This window comes from Gopherus flavomarginatus, chromosome 4 (genome assembly GCF_025201925.1).
Source record: "Gopherus flavomarginatus isolate rGopFla2 chromosome 4, rGopFla2.mat.asm, whole genome shotgun sequence".
NCBI classification, from domain to species: domain Eukaryota; kingdom Metazoa; phylum Chordata; order Testudines; family Testudinidae; genus Gopherus; species Gopherus flavomarginatus.
The window spans coordinates 80,268,517-80,280,732 of NC_066620.1; the positions used below are offsets into that span (position 1 = coordinate 80,268,517).

General features: G+C 41.0%; 1 protein-coding gene and 1 long non-coding RNA gene across 2 annotated transcripts in view; one reads left to right on the forward strand and one right to left on the reverse strand.

Moving 5' to 3' along the window:
• RYR2 (ryanodine receptor 2) overlaps positions 1-12,216 on the reverse strand; it is a 727,531-nt gene that overhangs the window by 508,082 nt on the left and 207,233 nt on the right. Inside the window, exon 3 of the mRNA XM_050950348.1 lies at positions 509-613. Coding sequence (XP_050806305.1) covers positions 509-613 — 105 coding nt within the window. The remainder of the gene's footprint in view (positions 1-508; positions 614-12,216) is intronic.
• The window catches only part of LOC127049568 (uncharacterized), an 838,950-nt gene that overhangs the window by 497,040 nt on the left and 329,694 nt on the right, over positions 1-12,216 (forward strand). The window lies entirely within an intron of this gene.

Here is a 12,216-nt window from a genome sequence, read left to right on the forward strand (position 1 = left end):
AGTGGACATTTTTGCTCAAGCCACATAGAATAGTGTCATCTTTTAAAAAGAACTAAACATGCCTGATTCTGTATTTTAATATTTCCGAGTATTTTGATTTGATACAGTGGTGTTTATATGCCACTAGGATGCTCTACAGTAACACAGCCCTGCATTTGGATGGAAGCCTTAACTCTTCTTAAGGCATGATTTAATTCTGTTTCTAATCTGTGATTATTTTGTTACAGTGATAGTAAGAATGCATGTGCCCTCAGCCATCTTTAATCATAATTCCTCAAGTCCTACAGTCAGCTCACTAATTTAGGGCTTCTTCTTAAGAGTTGCTGGACTTCCACAACTGATTGACTTCAATGGAAGTTGCAAGTGCTCAGCATTCCTCGGGATGAGGCCCTTTCTGTACTGGAGAATAAGACTAAAGCTACACAAAAAGGAAGTCATCATGTTAGTACTGTGGAAGAAATGGTATATATCCCCAGTTGATCAAAAAAGTCTAGATTGGATTACTTACCCCTTCTGCTTTCTCTTCAGTGTTAGCCAGCATTTCCTGAAGAGCTCGCACTGACAAGGATTGTTCCAGCACAAACGTACAAATGGAGAGATCCGGTGGAACATTCTAATTGAAGAAAGAATACAAGTTTACATTAATGATGTGGTTGCCACCAGCCAAAAGTTGCTATAAAATTGCTTCCTTTTTTCAGTCTTAATGTCTCATTGAATCCGAACGGATCTACTTGGAAAGCACAAACACAGGAAACAGAGTGATTACTACATATTTCTAAAACAGGTGTGTATACACAGATCTATTTTATCTTAAGAAAGATTTATATATTGTACAGTATTCCACACAAACAGAGCTACACTGAGACATTAAGGTTGCAAAGTTAAACTCTCAAAAATCAGGAAACAACAAAGCCAAGGTTGCCTGTGTAACCCACTGAGTCAGTGTGTGTTATGCATCCCCCTCTGTTCCTGATCTACAGAGGATATGGGTCTGTTTCAGGCTCACTCTATAGAGACTCATGCATTTAGCTCTAGAAGTCCTTGGTTAAATACTCAATATATCAGCCAAGATGGTGGCAACCAAACCTACATACTTTACCTTTCCTCCCTAGTGTGCATGCACTATGATGCAATCTTTAATATCACAAGCTGGATAGATAAAACAGATCAATAGCAATCTACAATATAGGTAGATACAAGTCCAAATGCAGTTTTGCAGGTTTCAAAGTGTTATTGCTTTGCACATCTTCACCAATAGTGGCTACTTTATTTACTGCTTATGGTAATGCTGTTTTTTTTTTCCTTTAAACATATTTGCTCATAAAAAAAATACACTACACACAAATTAGGTTCTTTATCTACTGTCTTGACTACTGCAACCTCTTTTTCTCTGGCCTCTCTGAAATCCCTACCTCAGTCAACTCGGGTTTGCTTTTCTCACAAGCACGGCTGTGCTTTCTTCTAAGCGACCCTTTACGTATGGAACATTATCTATTAGCATTACCGTAGCACCTAGGAGATCATGGGCAGGATCCCATTGTGCTAGGCACTCACCCCAAACTACCTGGTAAAGCCATTATCTTCTTTCAAATCCCTCCCTTCAGATCCACTTCTACTAAGATTCCTAGGAGGAACTTCCAACTGTCTTCATAACACCGTAATGCCCTCAGCACAAGGACTCTGCTTTCACGCTGTGTTTGTCTAGCACCTAGCATGAGGAGGCTCCAATGCTGACTGGGATCTCTTGACAGGGCTATATGAATAATTAAAATAAGCAATACACTTATTAATTATTAGATAACTATTAATAGAGAGATTGGGAAACTCAATTTTTCAGTGAAAAGCAGGAACATATTTTTCACAAAACATTCATGGGAAAATATTCCTATTTTTGGACCTACTCTAGTTGGTTAATTAAGAATAGTATAGGAAAGAGAAAACACAAGTTTTGGGCTCATGTATTCTATATAGATACCATTTGGGTAAATAGGATCGATACAGGATGTAATTAACTAACTCTAATACTCTAATAAGCTTTCAAAATATTGCAAATATGCACTTAAAAGGCAGACCAACACATCTTCTCTATTTCCATTTTAAAAAGCCATTCAGGAACATTTGCAAATACGCAGTAGGCTTGGCATAAGAAATTCAGGACTAAGATAATGAGAATCTGACTTAACTAGAAACTTCTAGACACGTGTGGGTGATGTCCCATTGCAAAATAAATATATATATTATCAGTCTATGCTAGATCAAAATGGCCAGAGTAAAAGTCATCAAATACCTGTCATTTCCGGTTTGTGTCCATGACCCTGATCCCATAAATTGGGGAATAAGAGCCCATATGTAAAGCCCTGGATCATCCTGTAAACTTTCCCAAATAACGAGAATCTGCCACAGGGAGAGAACATCCTGTCCGAGGGCATCTATACTACAGCATAACATCAACGCTGCTGCACCGAAACAGCTGTGCCACTGTAGTGCATTTTCACCAGAAGCGCTATGCCAATGGGAGAGAGGTCTCCTGTCAGCATAACTACTCCACCTCGGCGAGAAGTGTGACATAGTGCCAGTGAGGACAGCTCAAAACTTGTGTCACTTCGGGGGGCAGGGGGCGGGCTTTTTCTCACCCCTGAGGGACGTAAGTTAGATCAACTTAAGCGGTAGTGTAGACCTGCACTGAATGCGTTACATCTGTATTGCTGTTGTTCAGCTGAAACAGAGTGACAGTGGCCCATACAACTCTGATAACCTCAACCTTTGTTGCCAGGGAATGATTAATATAAACAGAAGGTGAACAAGCGACATATATTTATAATTATGTGACTAGATACATGCAACACCATGAGTGCAGGGGACTCGACTAGATGACTTCTCAAGGTCCCTTCCAGTCTTTTGAGTCTATGTACACTGTTTTTAAAAACTAAGCATGTTTATATCCACGCCCCATTTTACTCTGGATGTATTTTATCTCCTAATCTGAGAAGGCACCAGTCCTTTTTATAAACTCCTGATTAGATAATGAGGTTTATCTTTCCTTAATTGTATCAGATTCAGGAAGTAATCCAGCTGCTCTCTTTTTATTCCATCCACTCACTCTCATGGACCAGGGAATTTAATTGTCAGTTTCCAATTTTGCTAGGGAGCAGCAGTTCAGATGGAATCCACAAAGGGCTTAGGTGCTGCTATGCATCTCTTGCCTCATGACTGTTCCACTGTGTATAAATACTTAAATAGTTTATCTGGCCAGAGAGAGACAGAAGGCATGTGTGAGAATGATTCTGTAGTCCAGAGGTTGGCACACCACTGGGCTGAAAGCTACAAGGCAAGCATCATCCCAACCTTCACCTCCAGATAAATTTTGAACGGGACCCAATTTGGGAGTAGTGCTCAGAGGCTGCCTCCCAGACTGGGCACTGCATGTGACTTAAGCAGGTGAATGCCTGTCTTTCTCCAGTTTGTGAATTGCTCTGGGGCTCAGGCAGGAGATAGGCATTCACACCTAGAGTGGGACAGCAATGCACATACCCCAAGGCCTAACACATAGGTGCCTAAGGTACTTTTACAATGGAAAGTTAGGTGCCAAGTGAGTTTAGGCACCTAGGAGACCAGGTTGCTGCCACATAGGAGTTTTGTGCATTGTACTGGTGCTGAAGAGGGGAAGTTAGGCATCTAAACTCCAGGATAGGGCACCCAAGTTGCTTTGTGGATAACACCCTTCATTTCTTAGGGCACGTCTAGTAGCCTGAACCTGTCTCTGTGCCACTGTCCAGGTCAGGGTGCATTCTCTCTAGTGATGAAACAGTGATCATCAAGGCTAAGAAAGCATTTCCTGGCACATAACGGACTTGTATGCTTTCTCACAGTCTATTGCTACTAAGCTTATCTAAAAGATATCTAATATAGATAATATAAGTTTTTATGATTGCAAAAAGCTGACATTAAAAAAATCATGTTCACAGGCTAGCATAAAAATGGATCACAAAATTAACTGAAACAGTTTTGTATGAAATAGTAATGCCTAAATTACAAGCTAAGAAAAAATAATTTGATTGCATGTGGGGACTTTTATGTTAATCAATGTACTTCTACTCATACTCCTACACCTTTCCTTCTTGTATCCAGCACCTCTCTTTTCCTTTGTTCCTGCTCTTTTCTTCATACTGTATATTAGTTGTATAATTTAGTTTCAGGAATATTTTACTGAGTATTGTAAATCTATTTTACACCATGTACTTTTTGCAGTAAAAGACTGTTCACTGAAAATTCAGAGACTTTTTTTTAAAAAATAAAACCTTTAAATATAAAAATTAGATGTCTGCAAATTCATTTTCCTTAAGTATCATTCCCTCTATGAAAAAAATGTTAGAGTATCTGTATTACATAATACTCGTTAAGAGCTAATTAAATGTTACTTATTATCCCAAAGCTTAGAGCAATCCTACTCTGTTTTATAACCAATACACATTTCATTACCCTCCAGGATTTTTTTAAAATAAACTAAAAGCAATTTAGCAAGAGACATGATAGATCCCCCATCACTGGCAATTTTTAAATCAAGATTGACTGTTTTGTAAAAGACCTGCTCTAAAAATTATTTTGGGAAAGTTCTATGGCCTGTGTTATACTGGAGGTCAGAGTAGATGATCACAGTTGTCCCTTCTGCCTTGGAATCTATTAATCAAAATATTGCTTGCATTTTAAAGTATTAGCCTTTGCTAAGAAACTCAAAGTTGAGCAAATGACACTTTGTTTTCTTACTTGGAAGTATAAAAATAATTTAAGTAAAAACATGTCATCACCCTGGTCTATGGCATATATTAAAAACACACATTCAGTCAAACTTCCAACATTAAAAAAACATAAGTATGTATAAGTTTCATTACCATTCTCCTTACTATGGTTTCTCAATAGCTTCCTAGATATTAATATGGTCTATTTCATCATAGTATTAGAACACCACACAAAACTTTAATTTGTCCTTACAATGCACCTGTGACAAAACTGCACAGTGAGAGAACTGAGGCACAGAGAGTAACGGCTCAAAATTAAAAGATGTTATACACTGCTAAGAGGTCCACTTTGTAAACACAAAGTTTTCCATTCTAATTTAATCTCATAGAATTGAGTTGCCTGTAACATTCTAATCCCCCCCCACCAAATCTTTCCAGCACGGTCAAATAAAAACTCAAAGTCTATTCCACTGTGCTCAGAAGTCAGCCATTCTGGACCTAATACACTACTCTTTTTACTGCTTACTTTTCACTTATCAACTCTTAAAAATAACTTCCCACTTGTTATCCTCACTTTTTCACATCTACCCCCATGGGAATTGTATTTCCTACACTCATTGCCTTCCATAGGAATTGGTGCTCTCAACTCACAGAATGAGGCTCTTATTACATAAGAGCCCAATTCACAGCCCACAGAAGCCAGTGGGAGTCTTAACACTGGCTTCAGTGGGCTGTGCATCAGGCACTAAATGAGCAAGTTTAGAGTTATATTAGGAACATTTTGCTACAAAACCTCACTACCCACCAACTCATCCCTGCAGGGAGACACAAAGTCACAAACATCAATAACCAATTGAAAATTTACAACAGCTCAATAGTAACACTGAATTCTTTCTAAGTTCCATGAAGGATAATTGCTACAGACACTGTATCAATTATTATCTTCTGTATTCAAGCTAGAAGTCAAATATCACTCTAAAATCTGCTATAGTAATTGTTGTATTCATATCAATTTCTGTGAAGGTTATTTCACATACATTTGCAGAATTGGATAATGTGCAAATAATGGCCTTTAACATGAAATATGGCTGATGACTTCAAAAGCAGCAAGTAATGTCTTATAATTTGTTTCTATCTGAAGCATTTTTAAAGTACTATTGATTTTCTTTGTTCTGGTTTGATTATGTACAATCTATATTCTAGAAATGTTGTCTGGAAAACTCAATCAGTCATAATCATATGCTAACATGCATATAAAAACTTAAACAAGTAGGTTTTCCAATGATCAGACTACGAATATATTACATTTCAAAAGAAGATGTAGTAGGGGAATGAAAAATAAACTATTCTGGAATAACTTTATTAAACTTTGAGTCATTGATTATGATATGTAAATCTTGAGGTCAGTAATGTTAACCATTTTAAGGGAAATATTATATAACTGTCTTTAATATTTACTACAATAGTTGGGTTTGGTTTTTTTTAAAGAGATAATTACCTACATTCTAGAGCTCTTTGTATAACAACCTCTCTAAGCATTTTATACTATGCTATTGCCACAGTATCTCTGTACTAAAACACTCCATGTTAATATTTATGTAGTAAAATGTGCTTCACTGGCACACCTCCATGGCAGCCTGATAAGCCAGTTAAGCAACCATTCCCTTTATTAGAAGCCTACTGAACTAGGCTTTAGCACTATTGATCATGAATAAAAGACAATGAGTAGATTTTTTCCATATTATTTCAGGAACTCTAACTCTAATTCTGACTCATCACAGAAACAACTCTGGAAGAAAACAGGCACATATTCAGGACCAGCTCTATTTAAAATAATGTCAACAGCCACACTAGTCTAGGCTGGCAATGCAAGCCATGGACTCATAGCTGTCCTTAGTATCATTATTCTTCTGGTCATTCAGTAAAAATTAGCCTCACAGATCTATGATCTTTTCCTATGAAGGGGGTTATGATCTTCTTGCACAAACAATGCTGACCTTAATGTCTCACGAATGTGTGCGTAAAACTGAAGAACCATCATCCTCAGCTGTAAAGATGGTTGCTTCAGGGAGACTAGTGGATATATAAGGCACTCAGATGTTACTATGGAATGGGGAGTCAGTTTCTAGGATCCTATATACAGGTGCATAGCTCTCTCTGGACTCAAACCTGTTATAAAGCACTCAGATTGTGAGCAGGAACACACAGCTCTGGCTGCTGGAGGAGTCAGTGGAAAATAATATATTAGATATAAATCCAGAAATATAAAATGTTGGAGTGTGTCTCTGCAGCAGAAGGAGCTAAGGGCAGGGTTAGAGGAGTCTTTAGCACAGCAACCAGAGAAAAAGCAAGTTCAAGCAGCAGCAAAGGCTCAAGTTTAAAATTTGTTATTTAAGTTACCCAGCAATGGGGTAAGTTTGGACCTTATCAATGCATATATACTGAATTAGGAGGAGGATGGTCTGACAGGAACCCATTGGGTATAATTAGAAATAAGTAAAATCATGCGGAGGATCCAATGGCTTTACAGATACCACAGACACAAAGATCAGATTTATTAAATACTCTGCAGTCAGAGGATGTTGGTTTAGTAATAGCCTAGTGACTGGATGACCACACAGTTTTCTATGGTGTCTCCTCAGAAATGAAGTACCATAAATCAGATGCCATTCAGCTCATGCCTAAAAATGCCCTTAGACTGTTTTGTTTCCATTCCTCACTAGCTACCTAGGTGATTACCATCTCTGCTTTCTGTAGCTGTTCTCACTGACTAAGAACACCATACACTCACAGGTGTCTTGTTGCCATTTGGAGACTAGTTAGAACGCCTATTTTTGAAATCAGTTGTTGCAGTTGTGATGGTCCAATGTCAGGGTCTCGATCAGCCTTCAATTAGCATAATGCTGCTGCATCTCTTTATTTATCTCAAATGTAGTTCCTCTACATCCATAATGGGAAGGAATATCCTGAAGTGTGAGGGCTGTAATTTCAAAGCCCTATCCAGATCTAAATCACCCCGAGGCATATCAGCCTTAAGAAGAAGCGTGTCTCAGGTTTTAGAAGGATCCATTTTCTCTGCGTCCCATCTCAGATAGTCTTCATAAAGTGTCTGGATTATTTTGACATTAGATTTGTGCTCTACAGACTTCCTATTCATTTCAGATCACTGAAGGAAACTTGTAGAGTTAAGTAGAGAAAAGACAAATAAGTGGATGTTTGAGTCTTTTCTTTGAGATGACACTACAATTGTCAACTAAAAGCACCTTTGATTCCCAGTCTTCCACATTTTCTACTGCAGAATCCCCTCCTAAAACATCTGGCACTAGAAAAGTTTGACCATTGATGCGTTAGCAAATGGTATACACAGAGTAAAATATAACTGTCCTGGAACAAGCAGTGCAGTAGTTTGTCTCAATTTATCACCAGAAATCACTCTTTCATTTCCAGAAAGATAGCATGACAATAAAAAAAGACTGAAATCCTCTCCTTGTCTTAATTCCAGATGGTGAGCATCATCATCTACCTCATGACAAGAATTGAATCAGGATGGGCAGTGGAAACATTCAGTTTGTTGACACTGAAAAATGGTATCTGCACTATAATCAGTGTATACTGCAAAGATGATAATGTATCAAGATACTTTGACCTTGATTTTCTTTCTCCTGATAACTCCCTTTAGAAGTCACATATTGTCTTTTTTCCAATGGCATGGTCACATTAGTAAGACATTGTTTTTCTGCACATTTATAGGCAGCTCCTAAGACTTTACTGTAGTTTTTGTTGTTGTTACTTCCTCATTTCTACTTGGGTCTTGAAAACCTGCACCTTTAGCAGGGCCTGCCTTAGGATTTATGGTGCCCTAGGCGAGATTATTAAACTGGTGCCCCTGTGCCTGATCTGCTCTTAGCAACACAAACATAAGCTTACAGTATTGGAAAACTTGCCACATTCACGTCATTAAAACCAGTTTAACTTAATTAAGCACACTGTAATGCTGATGGACTAGCACTAAAGAAGCAGCACTATAGAAAAAATTCTGATATGACAGAATGATGCAAATAATATTTTTTTTATCAAAATTTTATTGGAAATTTATATGAAGAGGTATTGAAACAAAGATTTGTTTTTAATTAAAAGCAATCTTTCTGGCTTTTTTGGCTGCAAAATCAGTAATAATGTCATCGTATGACAAAGACAAAGTAGTGTCTTGTTCGACTGCAAGAATAGCAAGACCAGTTAAGCGTTCCTGACTCATTGTAGAGCGGAGATAGTTTTTAATGAGCTTTAGTTTTGAGAAACTCCGTTCTCCTGATGCTACTGTTACAGGAATTGTCAGTAGAATACAAGTGGCAATGTACACATTAGGATATATGTCAACAAGTTTGCGGATATGAATAAACTGTACAATGTCCATCACCGATTTTGCATGTGGCAACATTGATGACAGTGTACTCAATTCTTCGTACAACTCAAGTCCATTTAAATCAAAACTATCACCGTGCTTCAGGAGGCTCTCTAGGTTCTTGCACTTTGTCATTAGTTGCTCTTGTTTTCCTATTTCGTTGAATTTAGTTATGTCATACAAAAATCCAAACTGTTCATGGTGTACTTGCAAGGTATTAAATCTTTCATCAACAGCAGATACTGCTTTATCCATCACAACATTAAAAAATTCAACCTCAAATTTCTTTTCTGGATTGTCTATGGGCATGATCTGCCATACAGATTCTTCACAAAGAAGTGTCCCTGGCCTTTTTAACTCATATTAACTATGTATTTACTTTATGAAAGTTGGAGAAAACATTGTGAAAACGTAAAACATTGGATGCCCAACTTCTGGGCTGGCAAAAGTTATACTGACTCACAGGGAAAAAAAAAAAGCAGGAGAATCTTGGTACAACATATGGTCACTCTATACCAGGGGTCGGCAACCTTTCAGAAGTGGTGTGCCAAGTTCACTGTAATTTAAGGTTTCTCGTGCCAGTAATACATTTTAATGTTTGTAGAAGGTTTCTCTCTATGTCTATGTTATATAAATAAACTATTGTTATTATCTGAGGTCTTGGCCACTGAGGTCCTGCTCAGGCCACTGCCAGCTGAGTAAATGAAACCCCAAACCGGCAGCGGGCTGGTGGCTGGAACCCTAGACAAGGATCCCAGGCCCTGCTCAGCCCGCTGCTGGTCTGGGGTTCTGACCACCAACTCCTACCAGCCAGGATCCCGGCTGCCAACCCCCCCTCAGCCCGCTACCAGCCTGGGATTCTGCTCACCCAGGCTGGCAGGAGGCAGAGTGGGGCTGGCAGCTGAGCTCCTGACTGGCAAGGGGCCGGCAGCCAGAACCCCGGAGTAGCAGTAGGCTGAGTGCTGCTGGCACCCCAGACTGGCAGCAGACTGAGCCACTCAACCCCCCCACCCGGCCCTGCTCAGCCCACCACCAGCCCACTCAGCCCGCTGCCGGCTGAGTGAATGGAACCTCAGGCTGACAGCAGGTTGAGTGGTTCAGCTGGCCTGCTCAGCCCACTGCCAGCCTGGGGGTCCTTGGGGGTCCCCAGGCCAGCAGCAGGTGCTGAGTGGGGCCGATGGCTGGTATCCCAGCTGACAATAGGGCAGCAGCCGGAACCCCAGAGCAGTGATGGGCTGAGCCGCTCAGCCTGCTGCTGCATACCATCAAAAATCAGCTCACCTGCCACCTTTGACACGTGTGCCGTAGGTTGCCGACCCCTGCTTTATACACTAGTAAGGAGATGAGCATACTACAGTTGTTGGAGGGCTCTTATCAGGAGTAACAGGCTATAGGAAAGTCAGTCAACATTTTTTGTTTCTTTGATGAAAACTGGCCCACTCCCTGCCTCAAACCAAACCTGTCACTAATAATTGTCAACAACTTAATTTTCTGTTTTTGGCTAAGATATTGATTTTTTAAAAAAAAAATATTGAAATTGGATTCAGGATTGTTAGCAAGAATTTTTGGCAAACAAAGTTGTTAAATGACAATCTAAATGGCAACACAGTACTGCTTTCATGCTTGGCTCACCCCCCAGCCTGCTGGTCCAACAGCTGCAGTAGAGGAAGAGATAGGTGGAAAATTACAGGACCCCAAAATTCACCTCTTGGGGTGCAGAGTGGCAACAGCAGCAGCAAACCCTCAGGTCCAATCACACGCCAATGGGCACCACCACCAGCCTTACGGACCAGGGTGAAGTTAGCACAGCATCTGATCTCAGGGACAGGTCACCCATGGAGCCACAGCAGCTCATCCTGCCCTGTGCAGCTCCCCCTGGATGAGATGGATCGCTGGCAGCTGCCAGCCCGGGGGAGAGGCGCTCCCCAGCTAGGGTGGCCAGATCCAGATGTCCTGATTTTATAGGGCCAGTCCCTATATTTGGGGCTTTGTCTTATATAGGCACCAATTACCCCCACCTAGAGTGACCAGACAGAAAGTGTGAAAAATCAGGACAGGGATGGGGGGGGGCCTATATAAGAAGCCTATATAAGAAAAAGACCCCAAAATTGGGACTGTCTCTATAAAATAGGGATATCTGCTCACCCTACCCCAATCCCCTATCCTGATTTTTCACACATCTGGCTAACCCCAGCCAAGCCCTGTGTGACATTCCAATCCTGGCTGCCTGCCGAGGAAGTGAGTTACTTTCACTTTGATTCCTCAGCAGGCAGCCAGCCAGCCAGCCCTCCCCTCACCTATCCCCCAGCACCTCACCCAACCCAGCACTGACCGAGGGGAGGGAGGAGAGAGAGAGGGGTGCTCCTGGGGAGGAGGGAGAAAGAAGGGGGTGCTCCATGGGGCGAGGGGGAGAAGAATGGATGTTATGGGGCACAACAAAGGATACTGGTTCCAGAGCCGCAGAGCCTGCCTCACCTCACCTCAGCTGGGGGGAAAGAGTCACACTCACAGGTGAGCTCCTTCCCCAACCCTTACCCCCTCCCCTGCCCAGAGACCCCAGCAGCCAATCCCATTCCTCAGACTATGCTGCATTCGGCTCTCTCTAGGACCCAGCAGCCCTGCTTCTACACTGTCTGGGCTGCCTGCAGAGTGGTGCCCCCAGGTAGAGTGAGGCCCTACGCGGCTGCCTATTCTGCCTATGCCTAAGGACGGCCCTGACCTTTGGCATGTTCACCTGTTAAAGCCACAGGTAAGGTATATTTTCTTCTGACATTTCTCCCTGTCCTCCCCAATGGTACTGATGTTTTAACACTGGTGAGCCACTGAGACAGAATGATTTCCTTTTGGTGACTGGGTCTCCCAGTTTGTTCTCTGAATTGTTAAAACTCTTAGCAGTAGATAACAGCAACGTGGCTGGGGACTCACATGCCCAACATATTAACCTTTTAGACAAACTTGGGTCAGTCTGCTTGGCAGCCATAATAGCAGCAGGAACTGCCGATGAGGGGAAAATTCAAATGGACAATATCTTGTAGTACATCACCATAAAAACAGTACAAGTGTGTTAATTTTGCGAGT